The sequence below is a fragment of the Dromiciops gliroides genome, chromosome 1 (assembly GCF_019393635.1).
Source record: "Dromiciops gliroides isolate mDroGli1 chromosome 1, mDroGli1.pri, whole genome shotgun sequence".
Classification (NCBI taxonomy): Eukaryota; Metazoa; Chordata; class Mammalia; order Microbiotheria; family Microbiotheriidae; genus Dromiciops; species Dromiciops gliroides.
The window spans coordinates 320,226,507-320,247,578 of NC_057861.1; the positions used below are offsets into that span (position 1 = coordinate 320,226,507).

The 21,072-nt window shown below is 37.9% G+C and overlaps 1 protein-coding gene across 4 annotated transcripts in view; it reads right to left on the minus strand.

Moving 5' to 3' along the window:
- Positions 1-10,745: 10,745 nt before the first annotated feature.
- The window catches only part of C1H18orf25 (chromosome 1 C18orf25 homolog), a 107,437-nt gene continuing 97,110 nt past the window's right edge, over positions 10,746-21,072 (minus strand). For 2 of the 4 annotated variants that reach the window (XM_043984842.1, XM_043984872.1), the window contains one exon: positions 10,746-14,733. In XM_043984842.1, coding sequence (XP_043840777.1) covers positions 14,544-14,733 — 190 coding nt within the window. In that variant the 3' untranslated portion in view covers positions 10,746-14,543. Of the gene's footprint in view, positions 14,734-18,467; positions 18,536-21,072 lie in introns of all 4 variants that reach the window. The other 2 variants (XM_043984858.1, XM_043984864.1) reach the window with 2 other exon arrangements.

Below are 21,072 nucleotides of genomic sequence, written 5' to 3' on the forward strand. Positions count from 1 at the left end.
GGCATTGTTAGGATGAGTCTCCCTCTAAGGGCCAAGATTCCCAAGGAACTTTTGCCTAATGTATTATAACTGTAGAACCCACAGGTATGGAAAGGCTATCAAATACATAAGGAGCTCTTATAGGCCACCAACCATGGGACACTCTAAATGGGTCCATAGGGGTAACCCAGTTTCCATTAGGAGTTTGAGGAATAAATGCACTTGCACAAGTAGAGGTGGGTGAAAGAATGTCTCCTCTCCCCCTCATCTACCACTATGCCATTTGAGTTTTAGTTGTGATGACTCACCAGGGGAAGTACACCATAAGTATGGATGCTATGAGTTCTTGGGTACCTGTATGGGTACTCATTGTAGCCTCTCTTCACATATCATCTTTCAGCTAGGTGGGCAGTGGATAGAGCACTAGGCTTGGAATCAGGAAGACTCATCTACCTGAGTTCAAATCTGGCCTCAAACACTATCTGTGTGATCCTGGACAAGTTACTTAACCCTCTTTGCATCAGTTTCCTCATCTGTAAAATGAGCTGGAGAAGGAAATGACATAACACTCCAGTATCTTTGCTAAGAAAACTCTTAATGGGGTCACAGAGAGTTGGACATGACTGAAATAACACAACCACAACAACAAATACCTAATGTTAAACAACCTTGGGGGTGGTAAAAACAATTACCACCCTAGTAATGGGGCAAGCCAAGCAAGTAGAAGTATCAGGGAACCCTGAGGGAGAGAAAGGAGGTAGCATGCACGTTGCAGGAAATAAAGCCAGCACCACCAATTCAACCACTGCAATTACTCAGGCTCTGATGGAGACAGCCCAGGACCCAAGAGGCTAGAAAATGGCAGTGCATCTGAGAACAATAGCATTGCTTCCACTTCAGTCTCACTGCCATCACAGAGGAGAGAAATTATTGTGGAGAAGGGGCTCACCTTCCTTGTCATCAACATGCACTGCTGACCAATTATCACCTAGAGGCAGGTGAGCCCAAAAGGCTGAGTGGCAGCACCCTTCAAACCACTGGTCCTGCATATAGCCCAGCTCCTGTAGCTATCATCCTAAGAAACTGCTCCCATGGAGATAAAGCTTGAGAACTGCTTCTGAGGGTGCAGCACCCAGAAAAGGAAGTTCTTATCACTAGTCTTTGGTACCATCAAGTGGTTCAATATCAGAAAAAGATGTGATTTTATAAGTGGAGATGACATGAAAGAAGATACATTGCCATCTGCTGGACTATGTACAGCCCCCTGAAGACCATGAGACCTTTCTGCCTGACTTACAGCTGAAATCTTCTATAACATTGGTGTTCCCCATTAGAAGCAAATTCCTTTCCATGATGAAACATGCAATCTACCTCCAGATAGAGAAGTGATAGATTTAGAATGCAGATTGAAGAGTGTGTATGTGTATACATATATATACATACATATAGATAGATATATATTTGTACACACAAATTTCTACATTAGCCCTATATATGTAATGTATACCCACACACATAGACATATAGGGCTAATATGGGAATATGTTTTGGTTGACTACATATTTGTAATGGGTTTTGTTTTTCTTGTTTTCTCAATGAGTATGAGGTGGGACATTTGAGGGAGAGAATTCTGAAAATAAAGCTGAATTTTAAAAAAAGAAGAATAAATAGAATTAAGGAATCAAGCTCCTTGAGAGGAAGGACTGTTTTTTATATGTATATCCCAAGGGCTCTGAACATAAGTGCTTAGTAAATACTTTTCTCTTCCTTCATGAAAGAGGTCAGAGTACTGCACTGTATAAACTCCCATCATCATAACTCCATGTGGCCAGTGAAGAGGGGAGACGGTACCAATAGGGAAGATTGTTTAAGCTTGGGAATTCTGTGCTGCAGTGGGCTGTCAATGAGTATCCACAGTAAAATGGTCATCAATGTGGTTCCTCACCTGCCACCGGCCACCAGATTGCCTAAGGAGAGACAGATTGATCCAGGTTAGAAATGGAGCAAGGCAAAATTCCCATGCTGATTCGTAGTAGTGGGATTGGCCTACAAGCAGCTGCTGTACTTTTTGCCTGGGCCAGATTTAGAGACTCAAGGGGAGGAGAAGAGAGAGAAAAGGATCTTCCCCCCTAACCCCTCAAATTGTCCAACAAAGATCTAGAAAATTTAACAGAGTCCTGATCAGAAATCCACAGAAAAATTACAGCAAGTCATTTTTCCAGTCCAGAGCCACATAGAGAGACAGATAGATGTCTTCAGATACCAGTGATCAGGTCTAACCAGGAGAGTGCAATGGGGATTCTTCAAGTTCCAGTATTAAAGAGGTGCCTGGGGCTGTGAACTAAGGCATGGAGAGATCAAGCCCAAAGGGGCATGATCTTGGGCAGTAGCAGACACTAACTAGCTGCTCAGTCACTCACACCCCAGAGCTGAGTCACAGATTCAGTGTAAACAGAGAAGGGGGCCTGTACCTAAGGGTGGCATATCAGGGTGAGAACTAGCTATGTATTGGGCAAGAAGTAGGAACAGAATTGAGCAGAAGTTGTGTGGCTCTGACCCCGGAGCATGGATGGTATCAAACCCAGCCCCTAGCCCAAACTAAAGCCTGCAGCTAAATAACCAGTGCATGGAACTCAAAGGGAGAGCTTCCAGTAGAGTTTCTGAATCTACAAAACCTTCCAGATGCCTGATGGTATTTGGGGCCAGTAAACAGTCTACCAGATCTCCAACCAAAGTCAAATCCACAGTTTCATTGTACAAACCCAAATATGGGTCAGAAATTTGCAAAATTCAGACTAGGAAGTCAACAACCAGACCTCACCCTGGATCAGACAACTCTGAGCATTGAAGGTGTTCCCCAGCCTGAGCTGTCCCTGAGATCCTTGAAGTACCTAGAAAAAGCAGCAGAAGGACCTAAGAGAATTCAAAACAGTCCAAAGTAAGTTCCAAATATCCCCTCAAGAAGTGTGCAGAGCCTGACCCTAACACAATTAGGGAAGTAAGAATGGGAGAATGAATAAGTAAACAAAAGAGTCCCACCATAAAGAAATACAATGGTGACAGAGATGCTCAAGACACAAACCCAGAAAAGAATGACTCTAAAACATCTACAAGCAAATCCTCAAAGAAAAACACAACTCTGGGCACAAGTTCAGCTAGATTTGCTGGAGGAAATTAAGCAAGTTTTAGAAGGGTTAAAATGAGTATTAGCTCTTTTTCTGGTGGCTAAGAATTGGAAATTGAAGGGATGACCATCAATTAGGGAATGGCTGAACAAGTGGTGGTATATGAATGTAATGGAATAATTATAGTGCTACAAGAACTGATGAGCAGGGGCAGCTAGGTGGCACAGTGGATAAATCACCAGCCCTGGATTCAGGAGGATCTGAGTTCAAATCCAGCCTCAGACACTTGACACTTATTAACTGTGTGACCCTAGGCAAGTCACTTAATCCCCATTGCCCCATGCAAGAGAGAGAGAGAGAGAGAGAGAGAGAGAGAGAGAGAGAGGGAGGGAGGGAGGGAGGAAGGAAGGAAGGAAGGAAGGAAGGAAGGAAGGAAGGAAGGAAGGAAGGAAGGAAGGAAGGAAGGAAGGAAGGAAGGAAGGAAGGAAGGAAGGAAGGAAGGAAGGAAGGAAGGAAGGAAGGAAGGAAGGAAGGAAGGAAGGAAGGAAGGAAAAAAGAAAAGAAAAGAAAAAAGGGGGGAAAATGAGCAAGATGATTTCAGAAAAACCTAGAGACTTACATGAACTGATACTGAGTGAAGTGAGCAGAACCATAACATTGTATACAGTAACAACAACATTGTGCAATAATCTTAGCAATACAATGATCCAAGACAATTCCAAAAGACTCATGATGGAAAGAACTATGGAAAATACAAAGAAAGAACTATGGAGTCTGAATGCAGATTGAAGCATACTATTTATGTGTGATCATTTCCCTTTTGTTCTGTTTCTTTTTTCACAACACGATTAATTTGGAAATATGTTTAACATGATTGTACATGTAAAACCTATATCAGATTGTTTGCTGTCTTGGGGAGTGGAAAGGAGAGGGAAGGAGGGAGAAAAATTTTTAACTCCAAATTTTATAAAAAATGAATGTTGAAAACTATCTTTACATGTAATTGGAAAACAAACATAAAATACTATTTACCTATATATATAATATATGTAAATATACTGTACAATGAAGAACTATGAATGATTTAACTATTCTCAGCAATATAATAATCCAAGACAATCCCAAAGGACTCATGATGAAACATGCTATCTGCCTCCAGAGAAAGAACTGATATTGTCTGACGCAAACTGAAGCATACTATTTTTCACTTTCTTCTTTCTTTTATTCTTTTTTCCTTCAAATCTTCTTGTACTAAATGACTAAATATGGAAATGTTTTACACAGTTGCACATGTATAACCTATATCAGATTGTTTACCATCTCAGCAAAGGTGGTGGGTGAGAGGAATTGAATTTGGAACTCAAGGCTTAAAATGTTAAAAAAAAATGTTTTAATATATAATTGAGGGGGAGGATAAATTTTTTTTTTTAATGAAAGTGCTAAAGGAAAGAACTGGATAAGAAATGAGAGCAATAGAGGAAAGATTTGGAAAGAGAACTAATAGTTTAGCATATGATGTATCAAATCTTATGCAAACAATAGACTTCTTGAAAATTACTGTTCAGTCATGTCTGACTCTTCATTGACTCCATTTGGGGTTTTCTTGGCAAAGATATTGGAGTGTTTTGTCATTTCCTTCTCCAGTTCACTTTATGGATAAGTAACTGAGGCAAACAGGGTTAAGTGACTTACCCAGGGTCACACAGCTAATAAGTGTATGAGGTGGGGCAGCTAGGTGGCGCAGTGGTTAAAGCACTGGCCCTGGATTCAGGAGGACCTGAGTTCAAATCCGGCCTCAGTCACTTGACACTTACTAGCTGTGTGACCCTGGGCAAGTCACTTAACCCTCATTGCCCTGCCAAAAAAAAAGAAAAAGAAAAAAGAAAAAAAAAATAAGTGTATGAGGTCAGATTTGAACTCGTCTTCCTGACTCCAGGCCTATTGTTCTATTCACTATGCCACCTAGCTGCCCTGGAAAATGAGAATGAACCAAATAGAAGCTAATGATTCCATGAGACATCAAGAAATATGAAAACAAAGTCAAAAGACTCAAAAGGTAAGGAATCTCTTATTAAATTTTCCCATGTCTGATGTATGGAGTGAAATAGCCGCACAGAAATAAAATACACAATTCATGCTATGGTTTAAACAATCATGGGGTATTAAACATAGAAGGAATTTAGAAACTATCTGGTCCACTGCCTTACTTCCCAGATGAAAAGATAGAAAGTGACTTGTACAAGGTCATAGAGTGAGTTAGTGGCAGAATTAGTACTAAGAACCTAAGTCTCCTCCAAGTTAATGTTCTTCTCTATGATACCATACAACTTTTTATGCTATCCAGGTGCTTCTCTTCTGCCCTTCTTGACAGATGTTCAGGTGAATCTGTTTTTAGTCCTGAACTCAACACTTCATTAGAAGCAATCATAAGAACTACAGCTGGCTTGAGGTTTTCTCATCTATCCTTCTAAAAGAATTAAGAATCAGAACTTTGCCCCTAGCCCCTCCCCCATACTTCATGAAAAATATGACTGGTCTAAATTTCCTTTATTGAAGAACCACTAGCTCTATTTACTTAATCCACATGTTCTTAATGCATATACCAAAAATCAGAGCTTCCTAATCATTAGAAAAGCATCTACAGGTAGGCCTTGAAGTCTCACCTAGTCTGTCAGCAAAGCTGTTGCAGTAGACAAACCTTTTTTTCTCTGTGTCTCACTGAGATTAAGAGAGGGTTAGGAGAAATGCAAGCCTTCCCCAGTTCTACTTAGAGAAGAGCCTTCTACTCCCATCCAGAAGTTGAAAACTAGAACTTCATAAAAAGATAGAGGGCTTTTGCTAAAAACCCACCGTATAATCTTTAATTCAATTTTAATATTTAGGTTAGAGGTTAAAAGTTTCTAGGGTAAGGTTTTGGGTGGTGATAATAAAAAACTAAAGGGGGCACAGTGTAAAGGCAATGATGCAACTAGGATTTGGCTATAAAAAAAAAAACAACCTTTTCTACAAAAGGGCAAAATCCTTCGGTGGAAATGAGACAGTATGGTGGCAGACATCATTTCAGCATAGGAAATATCTTAAGAAAACTGATGTAGAGTTTCAATTCTTTAATAAAGCAAAAAAATTTAAATCTTGTTCTCCCTGGTCCATCTTCCACTCTGCTTTGCTCTCATAAATGTGTACTAAGTAAGAGAATAGACAAATCTAAAGTGCTCAAGAGAACAGATCCCTCAGCTATCAGAAGTAGAATTTGAAATGCTAGTGCCTTCTTTTTTTTATTGTCTCCAATTTATCCTGCATCTTGTTTGTACATAATTGTTTACATGTTATCTCTTCCATGAGCTCCTTGAACAGGGCCTTTTTTTCCTTTTCTTTCTTTTTTTTGGAGGGCATGGGGGTGCTTTAAAAAAATCCTCTGTGCTTACTTAGTATAGTGCCTGACACATAGTAGGCCTCCAATTAATATCTTGACTGACTGAAATAAAAAAGATTCTTTGACATTAAACAGGACTTATCTTGACATTTGGTAACAAAGAAAATAAGAAACAAAGAAACTAGCTGTTCAGGCTATTTTTGAAGTGTTACAAATTTTGTTTTCACTATTAAAAAGTTGTCACATCATCTTTCTCAATTCTCAGGAAAGCAGAAGCAGATACCATCGCTAGCAGGTGGGAATTAAGTGGGAATGCCTAGTTCAGTTCCCAGAAAGTTAAGTGGCCAGCATCCATTGGAGTAACAATCCTGTTTCTCACTAGGCATAGACCAACATCTTAAATTGCATACTAAAATAAGGTCAAATTGGGTACATGATTTAGACATAAAGGATGATACCACAGGTAAATTAGGACAGGAAAGAATAGTTTACCTCTCAGATCTATGGAGAGGAGAACAATTTATGACCAAACAAGTAATACAGAATATTAGGAAATGCAACATGGATGGTTTTGATTACATTAAACTAAAAAGCTTTTGTACAAATGGAAGTAATGCAGCCAAAATTAGAAGGGAAGCAGAAAGCTGGGAAACAATTTTTACAGCCAGTGTTTCTGATAAAGGCCTCATTTCTAAAATATATAGGGAACTAAATCAAATTTATAAGAATACAATCATTCCCCAATTGAGAAATGGTCGAAGGATATGAAGAGGCAGTTTTCAGATGAAGAAATCAAAGCTATTTATTGCCATATGTAAAAATGCCCTAAATTACTATTGATTAGAGAAATGCAAATTAAAACCATTCTGAGGTACCACTTCACACCTATCAGATTGGTTAATATAACAAAAAAGGAAAATAATAAACGTTAGAGTTGTGGAAAAATTGGAACACTAATGCATTGTTGGTGGAGCTGTGAACTTATCCAGACATTCTGGAGAGCAATTTGGAACTCTGCCCAAAGGGCTATAAAGTTGTGCATAACCAGCAATACCACTATTAGGTCTTTTTCCCAAAGAGATCATTAAAAAAAGGGAAAAAGACCTACATGTACAAAAATATTTATAGCTGGTCTTTTTGTGGTAGCAAAGAATCACAAATTATGGGGATGCCCATTGATCAGAGAATGGCTCAACAAGTTGTGGTATATGAATATAATGGAATACTATTGTGTTGTAAGAAACGATGAGCAGCTGGATTTCAGAGAAACCTGGAAGGACTTACATGAACTGATGCTGAGTGAGATGAGCAGAACCAGGAGAGCATTGTACACAGTATACATATACAACATTGTGTGATGATCAACTGTGATAGACTTTTCTCAGCAATACAATGGTCCAAGATAATTCCAAAGGACTCATGATGGAAAATGCTCTCCACCTCCAGAAAAAAAGAACTGTGGATTCAAGATGAAGATTGAACCATACTGTTTCTACTTTTTTTGTTTTGTTTGTTTTTTGGTTTTTTAGGTTTTTCTCTTTTGTCCTGATTCTTCTTTCACAACATGACTAATACAGAAATATGTTTAATGTGACTGTACTTATATAACCTGTATCAGATTACTTGCTGTCTTGAGATGGGGGGGAGGGGCGGGAAGCGAGGGAGGGAGAAAAATTTGCAACTAGAAATCTTATAAAAACAAAATGTTGAACTAATGTATTGTTGGTGGAGCTGTGAACTGATCCAACCATTCTGGAGAGCAATTTGGAATTATGCCCAAAGGGCTATAATGTTGTGCATACCCTTTGACCCAGCAATACCACTATTGGGTCTCTTTCCCAAAAAGATCATAAAAAAGGGAAAAGGACCCACATGTACAAAAATATTTATAGCTGCTCTTTTTGTGGTGGCAAGGAATTGGAAATTGAGATGTCCATCAATTGGGGAATGGCTGAACAAGTTGTGGTATATGAATGTAATGGAATTTTATTGTGCTGTAAGAAATGATGAGCAGGCAGATTTGAGAGAAACCTGGAAGGACTTGCATGAATTGTTGATGAATGAGATGAGCAGAACCAGGAGAACACATTGTACACAGTATCAACAATGTTGTGTATTGATCAACTGTGATAGACTTGATTCTTCTCAGCCATACAATGGTACAAGATAGTTCCAAAGGACTCATGATGGAAAAGGCTCTCCAAATCCAGAAAAAAAAAAAAAAAGAACTGTGGAATATGGATGCAGATTGAACCATACTATGTCTTTTCTTTTTTGGAGGTTTTTCCTTGTTGTTCTGATTCCTCTCTTATAATATGACTAATGCAGAAATAGGTTTAATGTTATTATACATTTATAACCTATATCAGATTACTTGCTGTCTTGGGGAGGGGGAAGGGAAGGGAGGGAGACAGAAAAATTTGAAACTAGAAATCTTATAAAAACAAATGTTGAAAACTTAAAAAAGAAAAAATATCTCGACTGCTCAAAAAAATTAAAAAAAATTTTAAAAGATGATATACAAGAAAAAAACAAATGTTCAAAACTATCTCTAGAAAATATTTTTATGATAAAAAACAAAAAAAACAAAACTGTTTCTCTCTGTGGGCAATTCTAAGGCCCACTCTCAGTGTGGGTACTTTGGGGGAGTTGAAAGTGGAGATGAAGGAGGAAAAAAAAGTATTCTGGAATGTATCTTAGCCTTCAATCTAAAAATCCCATATTCACTTTGCAAAGTGAAAACCAGAGAAATCCTACTATTATCAGGAAAATCAACATTGGCATCCTGAACAGCTACAAAAAAAAACACCAGAAAGAATGTTGAATGAGCATTATTCACTTTTCAATCTATCAACATTAGGTACTTACTTTGCACAAATATATACAAAGCAAATTACGTACAGGATTATTGTTCATTCTTTGTTTTCAGAGGACCAATGACATCATGATGTGCTGAGTGATGTTCAAGTCTCGTGGCAAGACAAAAGTCAAAATGACTGGTGATGGCCTAGGATGCAGTAGACGATGACCTTGGTATCTTTGATGTCTGACCAAGCTTAAAGCATTCCACAGCGCTTGCTTCAGCCTGTATGGATGTTTAGAACAAATTCTTCTCATCCACCCATTCCACCAGGGGAAGCCTTCACATGCTCAGAGTAGACATCCCCCTAACTCACCCATGGGTTTGAAGCCGGTTGATTACCCTCAACCTGGTTTATCCCATAGGTGGAGTGATCCAGGACCAGCACTTCTGGTGTAAGAGCTCGCCAAGCCCTTTTCAAGGCCGCTCATCCACCTCTGGTGTCCACGTATCACCTAGTTCTCACATGTGGATGGCTCCAAAACCTGTAGCATGTGCAACAACCAAACCCAGACTATATAGAAGTAAGATAAATAGAAAATAACAGAGGGAAGGCATTAGAATTAAGGAGTGGGGAAGATTTCCAGCAGAAGACGGGTTTAGTTGGAACTTAAAGGAAGCCAGGGTGGTTAGTAGTCTGAGCAAAAGCTATAGATGGCTATAGAAACAGCCAAAGAAAATGCCTGGAGCCAAGAGATGGAGTATCTTGTACAAAGAATAGCCAGGGAGTCAGAATTACTGGATCCAAGAGTGCCTGTTGGGGATTAAGACAGGAAAGGTAGGAGGGCACTAGGTTATGGGGGCTTTGAATGCCAAACAGCATTTTGTATTTGATCCTAGAAGCACAGTATATTGGGGGGGGGGGGGGAGTGGTGGTTGTGACATGATCGAACTTCAGGAAAATTACTTGAGTGGCTGAATGGAAGATGAGTGGAAAGAGACCTCATGCAGGCAGGCAGGCAGACCCACCGGCTGGCCACTGCAGTACTCCAAGGCATGAGGTGAACAGGGCCTGCACAAGAGTGGTGGCAGTGACAGAGGGGAAGAGGCACAGTGAGGAGTCCAGGACAGAACTCGTGGTCACTGGAAAGAGGGTCTTGCCCTCTACAATAATAGGGAAGGGAGAAGGAGGGAAAGTTGGTGAATTCTATTTTGAACAAGCTAAGTTTGAGGTGTTTCCTAGAAATCCACCTTGAGACGTCTGAAAGGCCGCTGGAGACGTGAGGTTGGAAGTCAGCAGAGAGACTGGGGCAGGAGAGGTAGACTGTGAGCTCTAAAAGTCAGTAATCAAATCTGGAGATGTTTTAAAGACTACCCTACTAAGTGAAGCAGGGAGAAAAAACACCTCAGGCAAGTATTATAGTTTAAATAAAAAACACCTCAGACAAGTATTATTGTTTAAATACACTCTATTTTATTTTGTCTTAAAATAGTTTAACCTTTATGCTACAGACTTATTTCAAAAAACAGAAGGTCTTTTATCTTGCACCAAAAAATATATATATAACACTCTGTTTTATTATTTTTTTCTCAAAGACCATTAAATACTAGATGGAAACAAAAACTAAATAATGAATGTAAAGAAGAACCAAATTTCTTTTAAAACTAGAGTTGCACATTTTAAAACATTAATTCTAAGCAATGATTTGTCTTCACTGCATCAAGTTCCAAGTTCAAACTCCAGCAACAGTAGATCTGTTAAACCACCAAGTGCATTGGTTCCTAGCCACACAATGGCTAACATTTCACTTTCCTGGTGAGAGGAGCAAAAAAAAAAAAAAAAAAGGGGGGGGGGGCTTTGCTGCCCTTTGCTCTCTTTAAAATATAAAACAAAAACAAACAGAATAACATTTCCTAACTATCCAGTGATTGTGGGTGTGTTTTTTTTAAAGATCACTACCCTTTAAAATTTGTTAAAAGTATAAGAAATATGTAGTGTTTTAAATAAAATAGAAAACAAACCCAACAGCATGAGACTAAGATACGTGATTATTTTAAACTATAAACAGTGCACAATCTGAGGAAGTTTGGTTAGGGCGCAGTTGTTTTTATATATACATGGAAGTCACATCATATACATACTGGAAAACAGGAATTTAGGGGCTCTGCTTATTTATTTATTTTTCATAGGAAAGACTAAACTATATCCTCAGTTCCCTCAGACACCTCATGAGATAGGAAAAAGCAGGTAACTAACACATCAGTTTTCCCTCTCAGTTACCTACGGTGCTAACTTGCTAAAAATGATGCACATTACTAAATTAGCAAATTAGGAAAAGATTTGTATTCACAATTGGTACAATGATACCAGCATTATGGGATGCTCAACTGCAAAGAAAAGGGGGTCCATTTAATTTGGCCCCTTCAAATAAAATTAAAAGCAAAACATCAAAATAGCAGATACCGAAAAGCAGCAACTACATCTTATAGGGCATGATCGTACAATACATAGGTCATTGGTTCAAATTCTAATTTATTTGTTAAGTTGGGATAGAAACCAGTCTGTGGTCTAGCAGTACCATTTACCACAAAGGTAACTCTGAATAGAGCACCATCTCTGGGCTATTGCTTTGGGGATTTTTTCCTATTCTTTGTGCTACCAAATAGAAAATGTATATAGATATAATCCCTTAAGAAGGAATTCTAAGAGCTGTCTAAATTGCTTTCTCACCATGGAATTTTGTAAAAATTAGTATATTGCTTAAAAGTACATCTCCAGTGTGTAGGGGATAGCAATGAAACAAGTGGTGCCCAGAATCTCTGAGGAATCTATGTCAAAAGATGGGCTCCAAATACAGCAGAAGAGTGAGTATAATGTTCACAACATTACCATCTTTCTCTCTCTTCTTAGTTCCTGGATCTCTATCTCCACTACCATTTTATTCTGGAGACTATTAGAGAGTTTAGTTAGTTGGGATATCTAAAGAAGGAAGGGGTAATAAGAGTTGAAAGGTACTACTTGTTGGTAGGACAAAAGAATTATAAAGAGCATAGGGACAGCTCAACTCTCCTTTTCCTACCTACAATGCAAAAAAATATAAATATATACAAACAACCCCCCCACCCCCACCCCGGAAGAAAGCACTAACACAGAGGATTATATGCTATGTAGAGACTTTGTTGTAAATGGGTCAACAATGTGTTGTTTCTATGGTCCATCTACAATGGGCTATAGAAATAATTTTATTACAGAGAATTTTCTCTGCAATGGTATTTGCTTCAAAGGAGTTTTACAGCTGTCTGTGGAGAAAATATCTAAACAAATTTCAAGTGATATAGCACGACCAACCCTATACCCTTCAAATTGGTTTCCTTGAAAAACACAGATCAAGAGTTGGCAAAGTACTTTAAGTGAAGTAAATAATGGCTTACAATAGTACAAAGTATTTAATAAAATAATGCCAAAATTAAATATGAACAGTCTGAGGACATTAATAACAGTCAGATTTGAATAGGTTTCTGTTTCGGCCTCAATTTTGGTCTTTGGTTTTGCCAAAAGGCCCATATATAGGATAGAATTAAGATTTGTAAACTGGAATTGTTATCTCAAAAGCCTGAATCTGAACAACTGATGGAAAACAAAAGCAAATGTAAAAATATCAGAGAAAGGAGCTGATCAAAGAATTTGTGATCAAAAATACATCCCTGTAGAAGAGAGCATTAAGAGCCCAAAGAAGTAGAAAGAGTTCACTAAGAAACTATGCTTTAATAAAAATAAAGTATTTTAAATGTCGGACAAATAGGGTCAGGCAGACTATTCTGACTGTGCAGTTCTCATGCATGCTTTTATGATAAGCAGCAGCCACTGATGCATTAAGAGCTACAGGTAAAGCAGCTTACCTACAGTTGAATTACCAGAAAACCAAAAAGAAATGGCTAAGAAAAAACAAAAGGTGAGGAGGGTCCTGAAAGCAACATCACTTTACCCCACCTCTGTACATGGTGTTATCAAAGCTATTGCTTTCAAAAGATATGAACAATAAGTGAAATAAATCCCAGATACCAAGTAGCTAACAATGCCACAAAAACCTCAACTTTGGCATTTCCTGAATTTTCCCTATTTTAATTATGTAAAATCTAGAATGTTGCATCATGTGCTTCTTATGGCATATATTATTATTTTTTTAAAGGTAGGAAGGAGAAAGATACTCAAGCACAACATCAGTTCGGCATCAGTTTATGTAATTAGCGCTTATTGGCTATGCCCTACATGGAGAGACTTGCTATGAAAGAAGGCACTTAACACTCTTGCCAAATGCCATGCAAGCTTATGAGTTCCTATAGCCTCCCAACTTTGGCCTCTCTCTGTTTCAGGCCCATGTAACAGGTTCCCAGTTTCACCTTTATTACATTTTCCAGTTATATTTGAGTAGACCAGAAAAAAAAGAAAAGCCAATGGAATCAGAAAGGAGATTTTTTTTTTTCCATTGATGCCAATCCTCCTCAGCAAAGTATTATCCTGGAAGTAGCTAATAGTCAAGAAATTCTCATTTTTCAGAGTTAAAAGTTATTGCAAACAAGGAATCAACAGAAGTCAACTTAACAGAATTTGTGATCACAACATCAGAGCAAAGTCATTCAAGTTGTGGCAAGTCACCAGTCAGGAGAGTAGTCAGGAAAGGGAGCAGAAAACTAAGTTAATAGAGAAACAGTAATGCTCCTGTTTTCTGCTTAAAAGGACAAGCTGTTACACACATGTCCTGCTGAGTGCCAATAATAGAACCTGACTGAAAAATGTGCAAATGCCCTGGGGTAAGAGGGCCAGCGGGAAGGAAAGAAGAGCTAACCTTGTAGATTATAATTTCACTCACAGAGAGAAATACAAGGTTCCAAAACCCCAGTTAAAACTCACCTTGTAATTAAACTAATATTCTATCAGGAGTGAGGAAGGCAGAGCTGGATAGCGTTTCCTCTGATTAATATTCACCACATATAACTGCAGCTGTTTCTCCATAAAATTCATCACTATCTCTCATCTTCCTAATGAAGGAGGGAAAGAGTCCTTCATTTTCCTAAATGACTTCTAAAGAAAACCTCAGTGGGTTTGGGGTTTTTGCTTTTTTGTTTTTTAAAGGGGTAATTCTCCACAAGTTTCAATTCCACAAATGCCAAGAACGGGGCTTCTGAAGTTGAAGCAATGACAATGAACTTCTGTGCCAAAGAGAAAAGGAAGGGTACAGTAGGGAAGAAACACAGTGACATCGTATTACAGTAGGTATTTGCGTCTGCTATCTTCATCCAAGGTAAGATCGACTACTTCTGAGGGTGAAGACCAATTCTGCTGGGGAGTCACGGATGTCCATGATTGTGTTTGCCGGCTGCTAAAATATTGTAAGCCTGAGCCATCCTTCCATGAAGACACACTCTGAATCACACCACCCCTAGGATGTACACACCTACAGAAGAAATAACAAAAGCAAAGTTAATTCTGCAGATGTTTGCTACAAATATTACAATGTAAAACAATGTAGTCTCAGTTGTATTGGCTAATACCTTTACTACTAAGACAAGTCTGATATGCATACTCATGTAATCCAAAACACATCATGTATGTATGTGTATGTATATATGCATATATGTATCAGATATGGCTTAACACAGAAAGGCCAAGGATCACAACACTGGACAAATGTTATGTATTTTATTATTTTATTTATATTATTGTTATATTTTATATTATATACATATATATCATATATATGTATATATATTTTTAAACTTCTGAAACTGTCATGGCTCTGTGACTGCTAAACTGTGGGTATATGTCATATCATTTATGGGAAGGCCCATTGAGGGGTATCTGGCAAGGAATGACAGTCCCTGTTCCCTTCCCATTCCAGGGGTCACTTCTTTTTTTGTTTTGTTTTATTTTAAATAAAATTTGAGAACCTTAGGCCAAAAGATACATTAGGTAAATTACAATGCTAAAGGGAAACAATTAAAAGCATAAGAAAATAAGACTTAAAATTAACTCAGCTCTGTGTGTGTGTGTGTGTGTGTGTGTGTGTGTGTTAAAAAAATGTGTCAGAGCAACAGAGGATGCATGCTCACCAGTAATAATAATAATGATGATAATGATAATAATGATGGTGATGATACCATTAACAATTACAATATCAATTGTGGCGATATGCTTTAAGAGGAAGTAACAACAATACTATGACACAGATTAGATTTCTGTAACTCTCTTCTTCAGTGAGGATTCTTGAGTACTGGAGTTTGCATTGTGGCCAATTCCTAGTCTAAAAAAAGCAAAGAAGAAATATTGCACCTTTCTGCTCTATCACAGCCCATAGTCTCTAGGCAACAAGATGAGCAGAGTCCTGATCTACTGAACTCAAACTCTCAAAGAGATTCAGATTGGTGAGACAGAACTATTCATCTGAGAAATTCCTTCAAGGGCTATTTGGGAGAAAAAGAATCATCAACAGCTTGGATTTCACATTCCTTGAAAGACTCTAAGTATCCCAGGATGAAATACTGAGTCAGATATGAAGAGGGCAGCTGGTGGATCACTACCACTTGTGTCCTTCCATCTTAAGTACTGCCCATCCCTAATTAAGCTTAAATGAGATCTAACAGGTGGCCTGACTCCACTGACACTGGTTCCCAAAGCTGGGCTCAGAAAATGCTTAGACTGTATGTACTCAAAAAGTGGTGTTAGAGCTCTTGGATCTTGCAGTTCTGACTAAATTCTACCAGCCCAACCTAGTTCATCAGAGCACTAGGTTAGTAATGATGACCAAGGTTGTATGCCAGAATTGCCTCTGTGAGTAGATATTCTTTGGCCTGAACACAGGAACTTAAAGTTCCTGAAAGAGGACTCCCATTCCTATTGGAGAATTAGCCTGAAAGCTACTCCTTTGCCAAATGGGTTACTGAAAAACAATCTCCTCCTCCCAGCCACATCAGGGGCACCATTTAAAGTTGTTGCCAAGATATTTTTACTTAATGTCTCTTCTGAAATTGGTGATTTAGCTATAAACTTGGGGGAACCTATATTTTCAAGGCTCCTTTCTGGTATAACACTACAAGAATCCAAGAAAACAAGGAGCACAGCATCAAATAAATCAGCCCAGATCCCAGTCTGATTGGCTAAGCCAAAGAAGAGTTTTGATCTAAGGATCTTAAAACTCTCTCTCATCCTAATAGTACCCAAAACTGATGAATAAGGAAAGAACCAGGAAATAGTACAGGACTCAACAATGGACAACTGTGAAAACAGAGGGAGCTGTACAGGAGAAGCCTATGCTACAGGATACCAATGAAATAATATAGGGGTTTTCCCCTAAGGTCTCACACAAATAGTGTCTGTTATTGGAATGACTGAATTCATACAAGAGACAATTAAAAGCTTGTAGAAAACTGAAGAATCCACAGAAAAGAACTGCAAGGGAGATAAACACTGTGAAGGGTCAAGTCTAAGATCACAATTGTATGGGAATCTTAACATAAAAAAGAAATTTTCACTTAGTTTGCATATCTCTTTGTAATATAGGTTGCAGAAGTCAAAAGAAGGGCAAATGAACTAACTGAGCAAGACCAATCCAATGATTACTTCCTCCCATCTCCCATGAGAAATGCCTGTTGTCCCAAAAGTCTAAATGCTGTTTTGAGCTTTAATGATTTAAAACTCCACTAAGACTTTTGGATCACTCTGTATTTCCATTTGCATGTGACAAGAGGAGGGAGTGAGGAAGAAGCACAATGCAATCAAGCTTTGAGTTCACACTGACTTATTAGCTAATTTGACAAACAAACAAAACAAAACAAACAAAACAAAACAAAAAAAAAAAACCAGAAAACTTTTCTTAAAATTTTTCCCTGTTTTAGAGAAACAGGATCAAGTTCATGTCCTTAGTCCACTGAAACTAGTTTTGGGTCTTGTTTTTTTTGTTTTTTAAATAAGCTTTCATAACATTGAAGAGAAGAAGAAAATGCAAGGAATACTGAGATTAGCTAACTTATTTGTAGGAGATAGTACCTTAAAAATGAAACCTTTATACACTTATTTAGAGATCACTCTATAGTACTTTTTGTGGTAAAATTACTATTTCTTTTTCCTGATAGAACACTAAGTGATTGCTTATTATTTTATGGAAATACTCTGGCCATGGGCTCTAAGACTTCTAATTTGCCTCCTTCAATTTTTAGTATTTACCATTTAATAGATGTCTTGGTTTCTAGGAAGCCTTCAGCTTAATATGCAAAAGTTTTTCCATCTCCCATCAACTATTTGGTTAAGAATGTCACCATTACTGTCAATTACCAAAGGTACTAAAAGTTTGATTGCACAAAAGCATCTGGGAAAATGTACTGACAAGTTCAAGGAAGATGGGAAGGTTGAGATATCTCTGACATGGCTCAGTGAGATGACACTAGATTGGTGCTGATGGAGAAACAGGAGTAAGGCAATTTATATAAGCTTATTATTCTGGCATCAGAAACTCATTTATTTTGTCAAAACAGCAGACCAGACAAAGCACAAAGCCCATATGTGACTGATTAAGTTCAGGCCAAGATTAGGAAGGGTGATAATACTTCCATCCAGTTGAAAAAGAAAATTTTAATTGTACTCTGATAATCTAAAAGATAATATTCCACACTGAAAACAAGTTGTCCACAAAACACCATATGGAAATGATGATGTTTGAAAGATAAAGAAAAGAAATTGAATGCATCAACCATCAACACAAAGCAGCCATCAGCAAAGTTTCATTCAACTATTAGCTTAGAGAGCATGCTTTCTAGTCTACAACTACATAAAGGAAACGTGGAATATAAATAAACATCACAATTGCAAATAAAGGAGCAGGGAAAGAGTTTAACATGCAAGGAAAAGAAATTATTATAACAAATAAAAAGGCACATACATCACAACCAAAATTACTCAATTCAAATACCAAAACACTTCCAAGGAGGAAACATGACACCAAGTCCCCAGACTCAGAGCCACCATACCCCCAAACAACCACTCAAGGACAAAGCCTGAGTTTCATAAACCCTCAAAACTTCAGTAACAACGTATAACACAGATAGGAAAGTACAATGAGAACAGGACAACTAAATCCAAACAAACATCTGACTGAGCATGCACATCAAACTAGAACAAAAAGATGTGGATCAAAACCTAAAACCTTTTTCCATGCGATAACCCTGCCAGAAGCCCATCAATACTTCATAACTGCAACCCTAGACCTGCAAGAGAAATAAATTCCAGATAAGATACAAGCAACCAAAAGGCGCAATTCTGACGCAACCAAAAAGAAAGCCTCCCCATCCACTTCCTGGCCCTTCAGCCTTCGTGTTTAATATGGAGAACACTGAAAAGGAAGCAGGTCAGGAACTGTGGAAAGGCTTAAAGGAAGAGGTCAGTCAAACCATCCTCACAGTCCAAAGGGCTGTGTCCACATGCATGTGCATGGGTCAGTTAAAATGCCTCAGTTGTACTTACAATGAAAAAACCAGTACTTCTGGTGGACGGCATCTGAAATGCCATATTGTTTTAAAAATGGATTAGCCATCTATAGGAAGAACAAAATTTCTACAGCAAGTAAACATACAGAACAGAACCAAAGACTCATTCCTTATATTCCAGGGTTGAAGAGAATGTCCCCTGACAAAAGAACTGCAAGATAAATTGGAATTTTCCATTTACTCAGTCATCTGGCTGTATACAAAAACTGAGACCATGTCACTCTCCAGTGCACTTACAATCTAGGTAAACAAAGAGGACAAAAATCACAGAAATTACCACAACTAGAAGAAAACAATGGACTTGCCTCTAGTTTCCATGATTTTATAGAATTATTGTGAATTTTAAAAATTTTTCCTGAGATCTTTGACCTTCAGCTTAGTCAGTGTAGGCAAAAGTTTTGAGGCATAGAAGTAAAGGCTTTATGATGGAAGGTGGATCAGAGAAGCAAAATAGAGAAAGAGAAGTAGCTAGATAATTTAGGCTTTTGGCCACAGGAAAATGTGGAAAAAGCAGCAGTCACCAAGATATACATGAGCCATGGTAATTAACGCTGTGCCTAATCACAAAAAAGAAAAAGGAGATTTGGGAAAGAGTAAAGGTGAGAACAGAGTGGGTACTTCTTTTAGTGAGAATTGAATAAATTAAAATTTGAAATATTATTCAAGAAGAAATAGATGAAGGGCATGTATGCTGATGGTATAATTTATGGTAATTCTGCTGGTGTCATTCTGAATAACATGAAGGAGAAAGGAAATAATAGGGAAACAAAAACAAAAACCTGATATTTATGATGGAATTAGCTCAGCCCGAACAAGTCTGGACATGTGCTTGAAAGTAAGATTTTAAATACAGAAAAATTTTAGAAGAAATTTTATAAAGATGAGAAAAGGAGAAAGCTCATTACAGAGCTAAATATCATAAGGCTAATAGTTAAGAAGATATGAAAGATTAAAATAACAGAAACTGATGGCAAGGAGTAGAGTGATATGAGGAAAAAGTGAGTTCTAACCTCCCTAGTTAGGTCAAGTTAACAAGAAGGAAATACTAAAAAAATCACTGGAAAAAGGAGAAAAGGTGAATCTAATAGGGAAAATGTAAAATATGAACAAAAGGAAGATGGAAGTTGAGAGGAAAAAAAGATAAACAGACAATGGAGACATTTTAAGAACCCAAATGGGAGAAACTAATACAAAAGAATTACCGTATAAATGAAAAAAGAGGTGGCAAAATTCAAAGATATCTCTGACAGTCAGTAAATTGTACAATAGTGCGGCATTTAAAATTATACGTGGTCGCCTTGCTTCTGTCCCAAGTTTAGGGAAAATTAGCTGGGGTTTCTAATATATTAGTTACCTATAAATTAGAAGCTTTAGCACCAGTTTTGGTCATTAAGCATTTATTAAAGCAGACCAAATGTTAGTAAAGCAAGAACACTTGGCTCTGAAAGTTAAGAAAAGGCCTTTCTAGCCTAGAGCTCAGCCTGGCCTGGCTCTTCCTCCAAGTATTCCTCCACTAGTGCCTCCAAGAGCCTAACTAACTGCAGAACCTTCCTCCCAGTGCGGAGGAGAGGCAGCCCTTCTACACTGCTCAAAGCTAATTGGCTAGCATCATTCAAGTTTATTGGTTTACTGGACTTGAGGGTGGTCCATGAGCTGAGGTCAGAGTTCAGAGAACACACCCCCTGAGGGCCAGGCTCTCAGGTAGGTGTGGTTTCAATCAAGTCAACTTTAAGTGAGTTAATCAGCAAAGTCAATGCAATCAATCTTAATATTATCCACTGCCCCCCCTTCCTAAAACCCATTATTTTCTCACAACAGGATGAAATGGAGAAGGAATGGTAAAGACAATAGAATTTATAAAGGAGAAGAAAATACAGTCAAGAAAAAAACAAAACTTAGATATACTGTGAAGAAATCAAAGAAAGAGGGATGAAATGAGAAAAAATAAGATAAGAAAAATACAAATGATTAAAAAAATATATGTAGAATCAAGGAAGATTCAGGATGTTCTTTGAAGAATTCAGTCCTGGCCAATAACGAGAAAATGTCATGTCAAATCCTAAATGCTGAAATTATTATTGTCAGCAGAATAAATCTCACTGCATCAAGGAACAGATTTTTCTGAAAGATCAGTTCCATACTGGCTCTCATTACAAACATCTCAAAAAAAAAAATTATCTCCACTAAATGGAGATGATAGATGTGATTTCCCCTCTACTTCAATTTTATTTGAAGCAATGCGAGGAAACTAGGTTAAT